Source organism: Embiotoca jacksoni, unplaced genomic scaffold (assembly GCF_022577435.1).
Source record: "Embiotoca jacksoni isolate LCO1_2020_lvr unplaced genomic scaffold, fEmbJac1.0.p SCAF_10, whole genome shotgun sequence".
Taxonomy (NCBI): domain Eukaryota; kingdom Metazoa; phylum Chordata; class Actinopteri; family Embiotocidae; genus Embiotoca; species Embiotoca jacksoni.
The window spans coordinates 9,308,377-9,320,625 of NW_027185230.1; the positions used below are offsets into that span (position 1 = coordinate 9,308,377).

General features: G+C 44.7%; 1 protein-coding gene across 1 annotated transcript; it reads right to left on the minus strand.

Moving 5' to 3' along the window:
• Positions 1–7,075: 7,075 nt before the first annotated feature.
• LOC138207404 (zinc finger protein 703-like) lies at positions 7,076–11,851 on the minus strand. The gene is made up of 2 exons (XM_069164611.1): positions 11,123–11,851; positions 7,076–9,933 (listed from the first exon to the last, which is right to left on the minus strand). Exons 1-2 carry the CDS (start codon positions 11,345–11,347, stop codon positions 8,434–8,436), a joined length of 1,725 nt encoding a protein of 574 aa, XP_069020712.1. The 5' UTR covers positions 11,348–11,851; the 3' UTR covers positions 7,076–8,433.
• Between the last annotated feature and the right edge of the window lie 398 nt (positions 11,852–12,249).

Sequence of the window (12,249 nt, forward strand, 5' to 3'; positions counted from 1 at the left end):
GGAGCCGGAAAGGGGGAAGGAGAAAAGAGGAGGAGCAAAGCGGATGAGCCGGGGAGGGGGGAAAAAAGGAGGAGTAAAGAGGAGGAGGAGGAGAGAGGAGGAGAGAAGAGCAGAGAGGAGGAGAGGAGGAGACAGGAGAGGAGAAGGTAGGAAAAGGGAGAGGAGGAGGGAGGAGAGGGGAGAGGAGGAGGGAGGAGAGGAGTAGGAAGACTCCTGCAGGGAGACAGTGGGATTAACCTGCAGGACAGAAACAGATATTATCTCTTTATAAATAAAATAATAAAATACAAACACACTGTTCAAGATATTTACATGAGGACTCGTTGAATTTACTGTAACTCAGGTTTTAACTTCATGTAACAGCAGCTGTATTAGGCGCAGATGTCCAGCAGGGGGCAGCAGAGTCCAGGTGATGTGACGTTGAGCCTTCAGGTGTGTTTTACCGTCAGGCGACTACCAGGTGTAAAATAAGGTGAAAAGTTAGCAGTCTTGAGGTTCTTTACTGAATTTACTTTTAAGGGAGAAACATTGATCGCAGGTATAGAAACTGGTCAATTTTTTATTTTAGATTTTAGATTTAAAAACGTGATCAGTTTATAAAATGTATAAAGCCTGAAAGATATAACTGCTTTTCCTCATAAGAATATGAGGAAAAGCAGGTTCATTTGCACATTTTACTAGAAGGCAATACAAAGTGCTTCATATAAGACATGTTTTATGTTTTACTGATGTATATTATTTATGTATTACATGTTTCTTTATAAGAATGCAGGTGGTTTACTTTATAGATATTAAATACATAAATATTGTTTAGGGGTCACTTCAAACTATTAGGCTGAGCCCTGTAAGCTCCATAGTGACAATAAGCAGTTTATTATTGATTATTATTTGTCTGTTATTCGCCTTATTTCCTTCCTGCTGACTCCAGGGGGCGCTGTGAGTTCATTCAGCATCCTGGAGACGATGGCACAGACAGCAGTGCAATGCGAGCCAGCAGCTAGTTACTGTTACTTTGCCATCAATCACGGCTGACAGGAAGCCGGGGTTAAAGGTCAGAGAGCTGCCAGAGAGTGAGAGATGGAGTGTGTGTCTACCGGTTCATACGGTTAGAGACGAGTTACAGAAACACACTCATCAGTGTAGAAAGTCCTGCATTCAAAACCTTCTGCAAGTATCATCGGAAACATTTACTGTCAGTATGAAAATACACACTTTAAACATAGTAATAAAATATAGTAAAAGTACCGACCTAAAAAAATCATAAGGGAATAAAATGCCTGTAAAATAAAGTGTTAGAAAACCTTTTAAACTGTAAAATAACTATAAATGAGTACAAATAAACGCACTCCAACTGACATATAATGTATAATATTTTAGATAGTCAGTAATGATATGTTCAGTGTTTGAGGGGGTCCCAACCTAAGGCTTTAAAACCAAAAATGTCCAACGATTTCGTGTCAAATCACGTTTTCGCCCCGATGTACGCGGTTGTGTGCGACGTGATAATGTGACAGGAAGATTGAAGTCCTGTTAAGTTCTCTGCTTGAAAGTATGTTGGGCCTCATCAGCTGTCAGCTGGAACAACACTGAACTGGCAGTGAAGACAGGTTGGAGTCTGGTGGCCATAAATCACCTGCCTGACAGGCTGGGAACCACAAACTCAGCCTCAACACAACACTGATCAACATGTATCAACACGTCACGGCTCAACACGTCTCAACACGTCTCAACACGTCTCAGCCTGGACGCTGCCCACAGTCATCTTTTCTCTTTTTACACTACATGAAGGTGGGGTTGGGGTTGGGGTTGGGAGGAGGGGGGAGGGGGGGGGGCTGAGAGCACTGACTGCAGGTCATTAATCACGGCCTCTGACATGCAGAGGACGAAGCCACGGCTCTCTCTGCATACAGCTGCTGGGTTAGACGCACACACGCACGCACACATGCACGCACACACACACACACACACACACAGCTGTTGATAGTGATAAAAGGCCATCAGGCTGCAAGACACCGAAAACTGTGTTTCATCATTCACAGCTACTAAATCAGAGTCCGAGCAGACGTCTGCTGAAAACTAATTCCTGATCAAACTTCCAGCAGAAGAACATCTGGAGTTTCTGAGGACAGAAAACCCACAAAGAAGAAGAATTTTGTAGAAAGTGTTGACAGTTCAACTGAAGGTGATCTGGTGCAGCACAACATTCACTTTGGATGAGTCTGGCGCGCATGAAGGAAACCACATGTCCGCACTGCTTTTCATCACAAATCTGTCATGTGTAAAATTACAGGTTACATTTTTCACTGTTAACCAAAGTTGGGTGAATAAATTAGTTTTAACTTGACTGCGAGCTCAGCACACTGTCCTGCTGTTCTTGCTCATGTCAACAGTTCTCCCTTCAAACGTCTTGGAATGTGTGAAACAACGGGCCCTTGATTTTAGTTTGAAGATAAACAAAAGAGGCCTCATCCATTTCACTGGGAGAAATAACTGGGTTGAGCTCGCTCACCAAGCTGGCTGGCAATATTAATGTTAGCTCTCGTTGGTAAACATCCCTCTTTGTGAATAAGTGATGAAACAAGAACTTCATGAAGATTCCTAAATATTCACGTCATGGTGACAAACACGGTGTTGTGCAAGAAGGCGAGTGCTCGCTGACATGTTCACGTAAAAACGTTTGCAGTTGACGATCCACGTAGAAAATGTGCAAATAAAGAAATCACGCTGTTCTTCTTAACACTGTTATGACACCACGTCAAAGTACAGTAAGAGGCTTTTATTTTGGACTAACATGCTCGTCTGTTTAACGTTAGCTTTACAAATTGGGGGGGAAGCAAAACACAAGTTAGATTGATGCTATGTTTATAAGTTTTGTATTTACTGTGAAACTGTAAAAACAAAAACTGATCTGATGGGTTTAGCTCATCTGAAATAAAGCAGGACAGACCTCCTGTCGTTAGCTTAAACTGGATAAAGTGAGAAAATACCACACAGAGGATGTGGCATTGTTGTGGGGTTTATTTATTTATTTTCAATTTGGATTTGTTTGTTTGTTTTCTAACAACGCTACAGTTTAATGCACTCGTCACACAGTCAGTAAGCTTGTTAAAACAAACTTTTGTCAAACAAAATCTTTATAAATAAAGTTTCCCTCCACATATCCAAAGTTTATTTCTTTCTAAAATAGTTTTCTGCTCAAATTATTCTTTTGTGAGTTTGACAATAACGTTGTGAACGCTGCAAGTCACCCACGAATAGTGAATATTTCTAAATGGTTTTTATTTCTACATTATGTAGCATGAATTTGTAACCTGTGTTGAAATGCTATTATCAGTAATTATAATTAGAGTGACTGAATAAACAGATGAGATCATTGGCACCTTTTAAAGAACCTCACTTCTTTTCTCCATAACGCTTTTTAACATTTGTCATTTTTTTCTGCTTCAACACACCACATTGCTGAACACACACACACACACAAGCGAACACACACACACACACACACACACACACACACACACACACACACACACACACACCCTGTCTGTTGTGCGTTAGGTCTGCTGGTTCGACTAAACAGGATTTTCTGTCCCTCATTAATCATCCTGACAGCTTGAAAAACAACATTTCCTCCTTAATGACTGTGTTCGAGTCACGTCTGCTGTTTTCCATTAAAGCTTCTCGTTCTCGTTCCTCTTTGTCCTCTCAGCCACTCTGCTGTTCTCTCCGTCTCTCTGTTGTCCTCCACGTGCGGATTCTGGAGACTTCTCTCTGACCTCCAAAGTCTGCGGCGTGGCTCTGCTCTGGATCACGCTGAAGATTACTCATGAAGACGGTGAAAAACCATCAAGAATGAGAGACTGAGGATCCAGAGACTGAAGATCCATAGACTGAAGATCCAGAGACTGAAGATCCAGAAACTGAAGATCCAGATGTGGTCCTGCGGATGGTGTCCCCCCTGCCCCCCCTGGATGTGGCTACCCCCCCAGCAGCAGCTGGCTTCCAGACGTCGCCGGTCGCTGCCGAAGCACGTTTCTCCGTTAAGCGGCGGTTCTGTGATGCATGAGAGCTGACAGCTGAGCTCGGATCGCTCCGAACAGCCGGATCAGAACCAGCTGGGCCAAGCACATTAACAGAGAAACCATAATTGCGTTTGCCCTTTCGTTCACCACTAAATGTCTTTCTGTTGACTTTTTAACAACAGACATGAGGACGGAGAGGCGGGAGGATCTAGTTCCCTTTTTAGAAATAAGAATATCTTATGATGTGCTGAAGGCCTGATGTGCTGCAGGATGAGGGTTTCATTTAACACGAGGAGGAGCTCAGTCACATGCTGGCTTCATGGATTGTTTTTCTGCAAGAGAGAAAAGTGTATTTTGAACATTTCTGGCAGCCGGTGGGTGGACGTAAGTGATGGTTTATGGCGGTTTAGAAACATCCGTACAGCAGGGCTGACATCTGTGTCCGCTTTATTTTTGGACCACTTGAAAAGCCCTCATGGTAGGATGATGGATGAAGTGATAAAGTTGGACAGGAGACAAAATGAAAGCAGAGGAGTCCATTTCTGGGAAGCAATAACTCAGAGACACGTCAGAGAAAATATCAGAGCAGAAGTTCATCATCTGTGACTAATTTAAAGAAATGTCACCAACTCTGAGAGCAAAGAGAAGTTAGTCACTAAAACATGCATGTTGTTGGACATATTTAAATCTAACCTGATGGTTTGGTTCCGGCTGATGGAGGCTGGTCATGTAATGAAGCAGCAGCTCCAGTCTGTCATCATTCATCACCGTCTGTCAGGCTGCAGCCACAACTCACTCAGACCAACCAGGCAGAAGAACAGCATATATTAAATATAAATATTAAATATGTCCCCCCCGCACTCTGGCTGTAACTTACAGCACTAAAATTAAACAAGAAAAACATTCTTGATTCTGGAAGCAGGTCTTCGAAGGATGAAGGTCGAATCATCTGGCTGAGAAACACTAGAGGAAAGAGTGAGTGTCCTCCTCCTCCTCCTCCTCTTCCTCCCTCAGAAACCGCTGAGTCACCTTTGACTTTCGGTCCTCAATGGAGGAAAGTGTTGCTAAAAAACAGCATGAATGCTGAGTTGCCCTAATTCTCCTACTAATAAAGGTTTGAGGAATAATGCAGAGGGCAACTAGAAACAAAGAAAACAGAGATATTATCTGCATGAATAAGTGAGAAAATGATCACACCTTGTTTCGCTGTTTATAAAGAATCTATGGAGCTACGCTAGCAGCTCTGTGGAGCTGTACAGTGGGGCTTTACATGCTAATGCTAGCATGCTAAGATGCTCCCAATGACAGTGCTAACATGCTTATGCTCATTAGCATTAAAGAAAATGTACAGATGGGCCTGATAGGATTTCCATTCGTTTTGGAGGTATGTGAAATTTTGAAATGCGGCAGCAGACAAAAAGCCAACGCAACACCAAAGTACGGTGGCCCTGAGGTACAAAACACAACAACACTTGCAAAACAAAACTGAAAACACAAAGTAGCCTGATTTTTTTTTTTATATATAATGTTGTTTTGTTTTGCACCTCAGTGTCACCGTACCAAAGTTACAACAATACAAATGCCTGTAACAAATTTAATGATCATTCCTCCCAAAGTTGTCAAGTCTCTCTGAACCAAAGATGTTAACATCATGTGGGCGCAAAAGGAAAAGTCAGAGAATCACCAAACTCATCAGGATTCATCCTCTGGAACCCACGAACGTCAGTACAAACCCACGAACGTCGGTTAAAACCCAAAAACTTCGGTACAAACCCACGAACGTCGGTTAAAACCAACGAACGCGTCAAAACCCACGAATGTGGTTGAGCTACTGTAAAAGAAACACGATGATTCCTCTTAATAAAAAAAACAGGTATCACTAGTCACCAACAGGTGGCGTCCCGATCCAGCTATACACTCGGTTTCAGTGAAACCCAGTTGACTGAAACACCAACAAAGTCCAACAGAACCACCTCAGAACCAGTGAGTGTGTCAGTGGCGGAGGAACGGTCAGCAGTCAGCTGCTTTCTTGGAGCGTCTGTTTTCTGGAACATTTGTCGCAACATGAAACCTTCAGCGGGCCCACCGGATGTCGTGCCCTCCTGCCGAACTCAAGACGCCCCATCGGAGCATCTCAGCCCCCCCTGAAACAGAAGCGCTCTCTCCTGTTACATGGGACGGGCTGTTTGGACCCGGTGGGTCCTCGTCAGAGTCATGAGTGACCAGCAAGGGTCATCTATACTCCTCCGAGGGTGTCACAGTGTCCTGGTGCTGGTGGAAGGGTTATTACCGCTGCCAATCACGCGGCCGCCGTTGTAACTCGAGAAACTGTCGAGGTCCCTGAACACACACATTGGAAGAAGCTCTGATGGTTATCAGGATCCGACAGTATGTGTACATTACCTGATAGCTTGGGCTTTTACAGACACTTTAATAAGAACACCGGGAGCATTCAATCAGGACGACAGCTGTTGACAGTAACAAACACACAAAGTTATCAGTCACGTGATTCTTTCACGGTAAAAACAGCCGCTGCACATGTCAGGATCAAAGTCTGACAAAGTTGACATCTTTCTGTCATGTCCTGTTTTCCTCTTCACAGGCCGACAGCTGTGAACTGGGAGAATTGGTCTGGAAGACATTTTTCAGAGGTAGTTTCCTCACATAATATGCATCACCTGACTTTGTTGTAAATCCAGAAATGGTACTCACAGGTTGAGACGATGTGGTGCTGCTCAACAGTTCGGCCTCAATAAACCTCAGATGAACATCAAAATCTCATTATTAGATTTCAAATAAATATAAACATGTAAATTATATTTTTGGCACAAATGGACCCTCATGGAGAAATATTTAGTCACATGTTCTGTCGACGTAGACAGTCATGTCGACATATTACTTCCATATAAAAGTCATAATCTAAGATTTTGTCAGCTGCTGTTTCCATCATTATACTCGATAGAAACGAACATATATTTCAGTAGAAAACTGACCTTTCACATCAAAGTTGTTTCACTGCATCTCTCAGAAATGAAGACAACAGATTCTTCATCTTCAGTGTGATTTATTTACCAAAATATGACCTCCTCTTTCACTGTTTTACAAAAAATATCACATCTCACTTTTATAGATCAGCTGTGAAAATAAGAAGTTCAGAGAGAGATGCGATTTTAACATTCATCCTGGAGGAGTTCAGACATCAGTCGTCTGATACATTGGTTCAAAGTGATCAGAACACATTTATGTGGTGAACATTAAAGCCAGATTCTCCTGTATAAAATAAATACAACTTCTCAGTAGGAATAAACTAAACATCAGGAAACAAACCATCAGCAACCAGCAGGGCTGTTCAACGCTGTGGAGCTCACATGCATCGAGGCCGGACGAACAGCTGACTTACATCTTTCTGCACTGAATCATCATCATCTGCAGCAAAAACCCTGAACATTCAGAAGCATTAGCGCAGCGTCCAACCATCTGTTTACCAAACCAACAGGCAGCAGGAGCCAGCAGGGGGCGCTCACTTCTGCTGCAGGAGTTTCCAGCAACACGATAGAGCTGCGTGTCCTCTGACGTTCAGCCTGATTAGAAACACACAGTCTGGTATAGAAGGTACAAGCAAAGTGTGAAGATGCTGTCGAGTGGATCCAGGACCTGTAAGCTCCTCCCACTTCCACTGGAGAACACACTGAAGTCAGGGGGAGCAGCAACGCCACCAGGAAGTACAAACTGGCTGAGAGCACTGACATCACTCACATATCTTCAGACAGTTTGCTTAGAATAGCATTAACAGAGGGAAACAGCTGGCCTGGCTCCGTCCAAACGTAACAAGGTACCAAAGGGAAATGAGGTACCAAAGGTAACGAGGCACTAAAGGTAACTAGATACCAAAGGTAACAAGGTACCAAAGGGAACCAGGTAAAAAGGTGCCAAAGGAAATAAGGTACCAAAGGTAACGAGGTACCAACGGTAACAAGGTACCAAAGGTAACAAGATAACAAGGGGCCAAAGGTAACGAGGTACCAACGGTAACGAGGTACCAACGGTAACAAGGTCCCAAAGGTAACAAGATAACAAGGGGCCAAAGGTAACAAGGTACCAAAGGTAATGCACATATAAAGCTCACTAATCAACCTGTTCCATACTGTTTGTTTCATCAGGGGTCATAGTGTTAAAAATGATGTCATGATGACTCATAACGTGATCTTTACAGGTGCTGCTCAGTGGATCTTTTTTTACCTTTGTACGGAGGCAGGTGAGCCGTTTCCCAAGTTTACCCATCTTTATGCCAAGCTAAGCTAACTGGCTGTAGCTTTAAGAGACAGTTGTCATACTTCTCATTGAACTCTGCCAAAAAACATACAGGTCTTCTTCCAAATGTCTGACCATCCTGTAAACGTAGATGTTTATGTCACTGGTATCCCAGAGCGGACGCTGGTCCCAGTCTCTGACTGTAGAGAGCGTAGTGGGGGTAGTACGGGCCTGAGGTGGGCAGAGAGTGCAGCGAGATAGACGAGGGTCCGGTGGGGAGATGGACCTTATTATAGGGGTGGTACCGGGCCAGGCCCAGGCCGTGGGGAGGCCTGAGAGACAGGGAGCTGGGCATGGAGGCTGGGCTGCTCTGGTGTGGGAGGTGGAAGGTGCAGGAGGTGGGGCCAGAGGAGGACAGGGAAAGGAGCTTACCGTCCATCCCCACGTGTAGAGCTGTGTGCGTGCGCAGGTGAGCCAGGAGTTCGTCCGACGTAGCAAAGCGCTTGTCGCACGGCCCTGCGGCTGAGACCCAGTTACAGACGTGAGGCGGCGGGTCGTTGGGGAGCAGGAAGCCGTACGTGTAGAGGGGGTGGGACAGCGAGGGGGACACGCTGGAGGACAGGGAGCTCTGGTGGAGGGAGTGGAGCGGCGGGGACGGATACACCAGAGGGAAGCTGGCTTTGAGGCTGGAGGATGGGTCGTGGACGCAGGAGCTACAGGCGGTTCCGCCTAGGTGGGACACGGTCGGGTAGCTGAGACAGTAGGGGTCCCGGCACAGACCCTGCATGAAGGAGGGGGGGGAGGCGCCTGTCAGGGGGCTGGAGCTCGGGTGCTTCCCCGGTACTCCCACGCTGAGGCCCGGCTTGGTCGGGTCCAGTCCGGGAACAAACTGGGAGGGGTACCCTGCGTAACCCCCTCCCACCGAGCCGTGGTAGCCCCCGTTGGAGAAGAGTGGCTGGCTGCTCTTATATGGAGAGACGGGGGTCACATGTCCGGAACCCCCAGAGGGGTGGGGGGGTTCTGGTCTACCTCCGTCAGGGGTGGAGCCGCCATCAGAGCTGCTGCTGCTGCAGTTGGTGCTGGCCCGGACGACGCTGGAGTTGGCGTGTTGCGCACCATCCGAGCTGGCCTTGTTTAGCTCCGCCTCCTTTTTAGGGTTATTAGAATGATTATTATTATTATTATCATTATTATTATTATTACTGGGACTGTTCTGCTCATGAGCAGCTTCACTGGGAGGGTGGGAGAGTGAGGAGGGCTGCCCCCCCGGGGACGGGCTCTGTTTGAGTAGCTGAGTGTGACCCGGTGGGCTTCTGGTTCTGGGCGAAGCAGCAGCGGGTGGACCGGACGACTGACTCACAGTCCCATTAGTGGTGACGCTGCTGCTGCTCGGCACCCTGAACCCAACTCTATCTCTGCTGCCGGAGACTCCGTCTCTGCGTCCGTCTCCGCTGCCTTTGTTGTAAGGCTTAAAGCTGGATTTATCCTCCAGGGAGCGGCGGCGCTCCCCGAGCTTCAGGCTGCAGACGGACCGGCTGCCGGGCTCCTTGTCCCCTTTACTGCTGGAGGAGCTCAACTTGGTGGAGGATGGAGGGTCGGATTTACCGATCTGGGAGCAGGTCTGAGCCAGCAGGGCCAGGGGACTCTTCTTAGCATCCAGCTGCAACAAAAGTACAAATCAACCCACAGGTTTTCTCTGATTATCTGTCGGCCTGTAAACTGTTCATGTGAAGTTTTACGGCTCCAAATGTCCAAAAACAGGAAAATACTGGATGTCCCTTCTCAGAGGCTCAGACGACAACTTTCAGCTTCCACACAGAAACAATAGATATTTTTGGACAAACAGGATATTTTGCTGCTTTTCATTGTACTGGATGTTCTGGGCTCCTTTGTTCCAACTAAATCAGAAAGATAAAGACTTCTGTCTGAGTTCTGGGAAGCTATTATTTTAAACATTTCCTGCACTGATGGTCAATAAATCCTTGATGATCATTAACCACTAGTTCCAGCTCAACGATCAGCAGACAGAACATCTTCACATATTAGTAGCTAATATGATTAATATACAACTCCATATTAATGAAAAAAGAACAGCTGCTCATTGATTTTATCAACTAACCCCTTTAACTATATTATTAACTTTAACTGTGATCTATTAAGTAGGTTATCATGATTTAAGACCTGTAACCTGTTATTTTACTAGAGACATTAAAACATTCTGTCCGAAAATATAAGTTCAGTTTAGATGGAAATGTTTTTAATATTATTATTTCTTTATAACCGGATGTTTATCTTTCACTGCAGGCTAACAACAGTCCTGTCTACATTATAAAACTATAAATAACAACAGTCCTGTCTACATTATAAAACTATAAATAACAACAGTCCTGTCTACATTATAAAACCATAAATAACAACAGTCCTGTCTACATTATAAAACTATAAAACTATAAATAACAACAGTCCTGTCTACATTATAAAACTATAAATAACAACAGTCCTGTCTACATTATAAAACTATAAGTAACAACAGTCCTGTCTACATTATAAAATTATAAAACTATAAATAACAACAGTCCTGTCTAGATTATAAAACTATAAATAACAACAGTCCTGTCGACATTATATAATTGTAAAACTATAAATAACAACAGTCCTGTCTACATTATAAAACTATAAGTAACAACAGTCCTGTCTACATTATAAAATTATAAAATTATAAAATTATAAGTAACAACAATCCTGTCTCCATTATAAAACTATAAATAACAACAGTCCTGTCAACATTATAAAACTATAAATAACAACAGTCCTGTCTACATTATAAAACTATAAAAGTTAATAAATACCTCGATGCTCACTGGTGCTGACGTCAGCGGATGTAAATATTCCAGGTGCACCAGGTGTCCTGTGTGCGCCGTCAACATCTTGAGAAGTCGGATAGGAACCCGCCTTGCCTGCCGAACTGGGTCCAGAGGGGTCAACACTGAGACCACGGCACCGGGACGGGAGTGTTTGGAGTCAGTGGTGTCACTTAGTCGATCCGCAGCTGGTTCTGGAGGGAGATATCTCATGGAGAGGACGCAGCTGGTTCTGGTTCTGGAGGGAGATATCTCATGGAGAGGACGCAGCTGGTTCTGGTTCTGGAGGGAGATATCTCATGGAGAGAACGCAGCTGGTTCTGGTTCTGGAGGGAGATATCTCATGGAGAGGACGCAGCTGGTTCTGGTTCTGGAGGGAGATATCTCATGGAGAGAACGCAGCTGGTTCTGGTTCTGGAGGGAGGTATCTTATGGAGAGGACGCTCCGGGTTGTCCAAAATAAAAATAATAAAAATGTGAGTAAAAGTAATCCCAGCGGACACAGAACCGCGGCGGGTCTCCTTAAATGTCCCGAAGGACGGAGAAGACTCTGATTCTTGTCTGCAGCATCCTCATCTCCCACACGGCTCCGACTACAGGTCCAAACCCGCCAAAAAGTCCACAAAACGACACGCGCTGTCCTTTTCTGTAAAGAGACACTTCATAGAGTCCAAGTGTTCAGAGAACATGTCCCACTACGTGTATTCGCTCCGGACTCCAGCAGCTCTCTGATCACAACAGTCGGACTTCAGAGTGAAGCAGCTGTCTGTCCGCTGGGTGGCCGCGTCATCAAGAGAGGGCGGGGCGAACGTGCGTGAAGGCGGAGCGACGTCAGCCGGCCAGGGACATTCATACACATACGTATCTATATATATTAGAGAGAAAGAGTATATATGTGTATACATATATACATATACATATACTGTATATATATATATGTACGTATATACATATATACTCTTTCTCTCTAATATATATATATATGTATATATATGTATATATATACAAAGACAGAGAGAGAGAGCGAGTGAGTGAGAGAGAGACAGACAGACAGACAGATATATATATATGCAATAAAGTACTTAAATGTAATTCTAAGATATGTTTACTGAAGT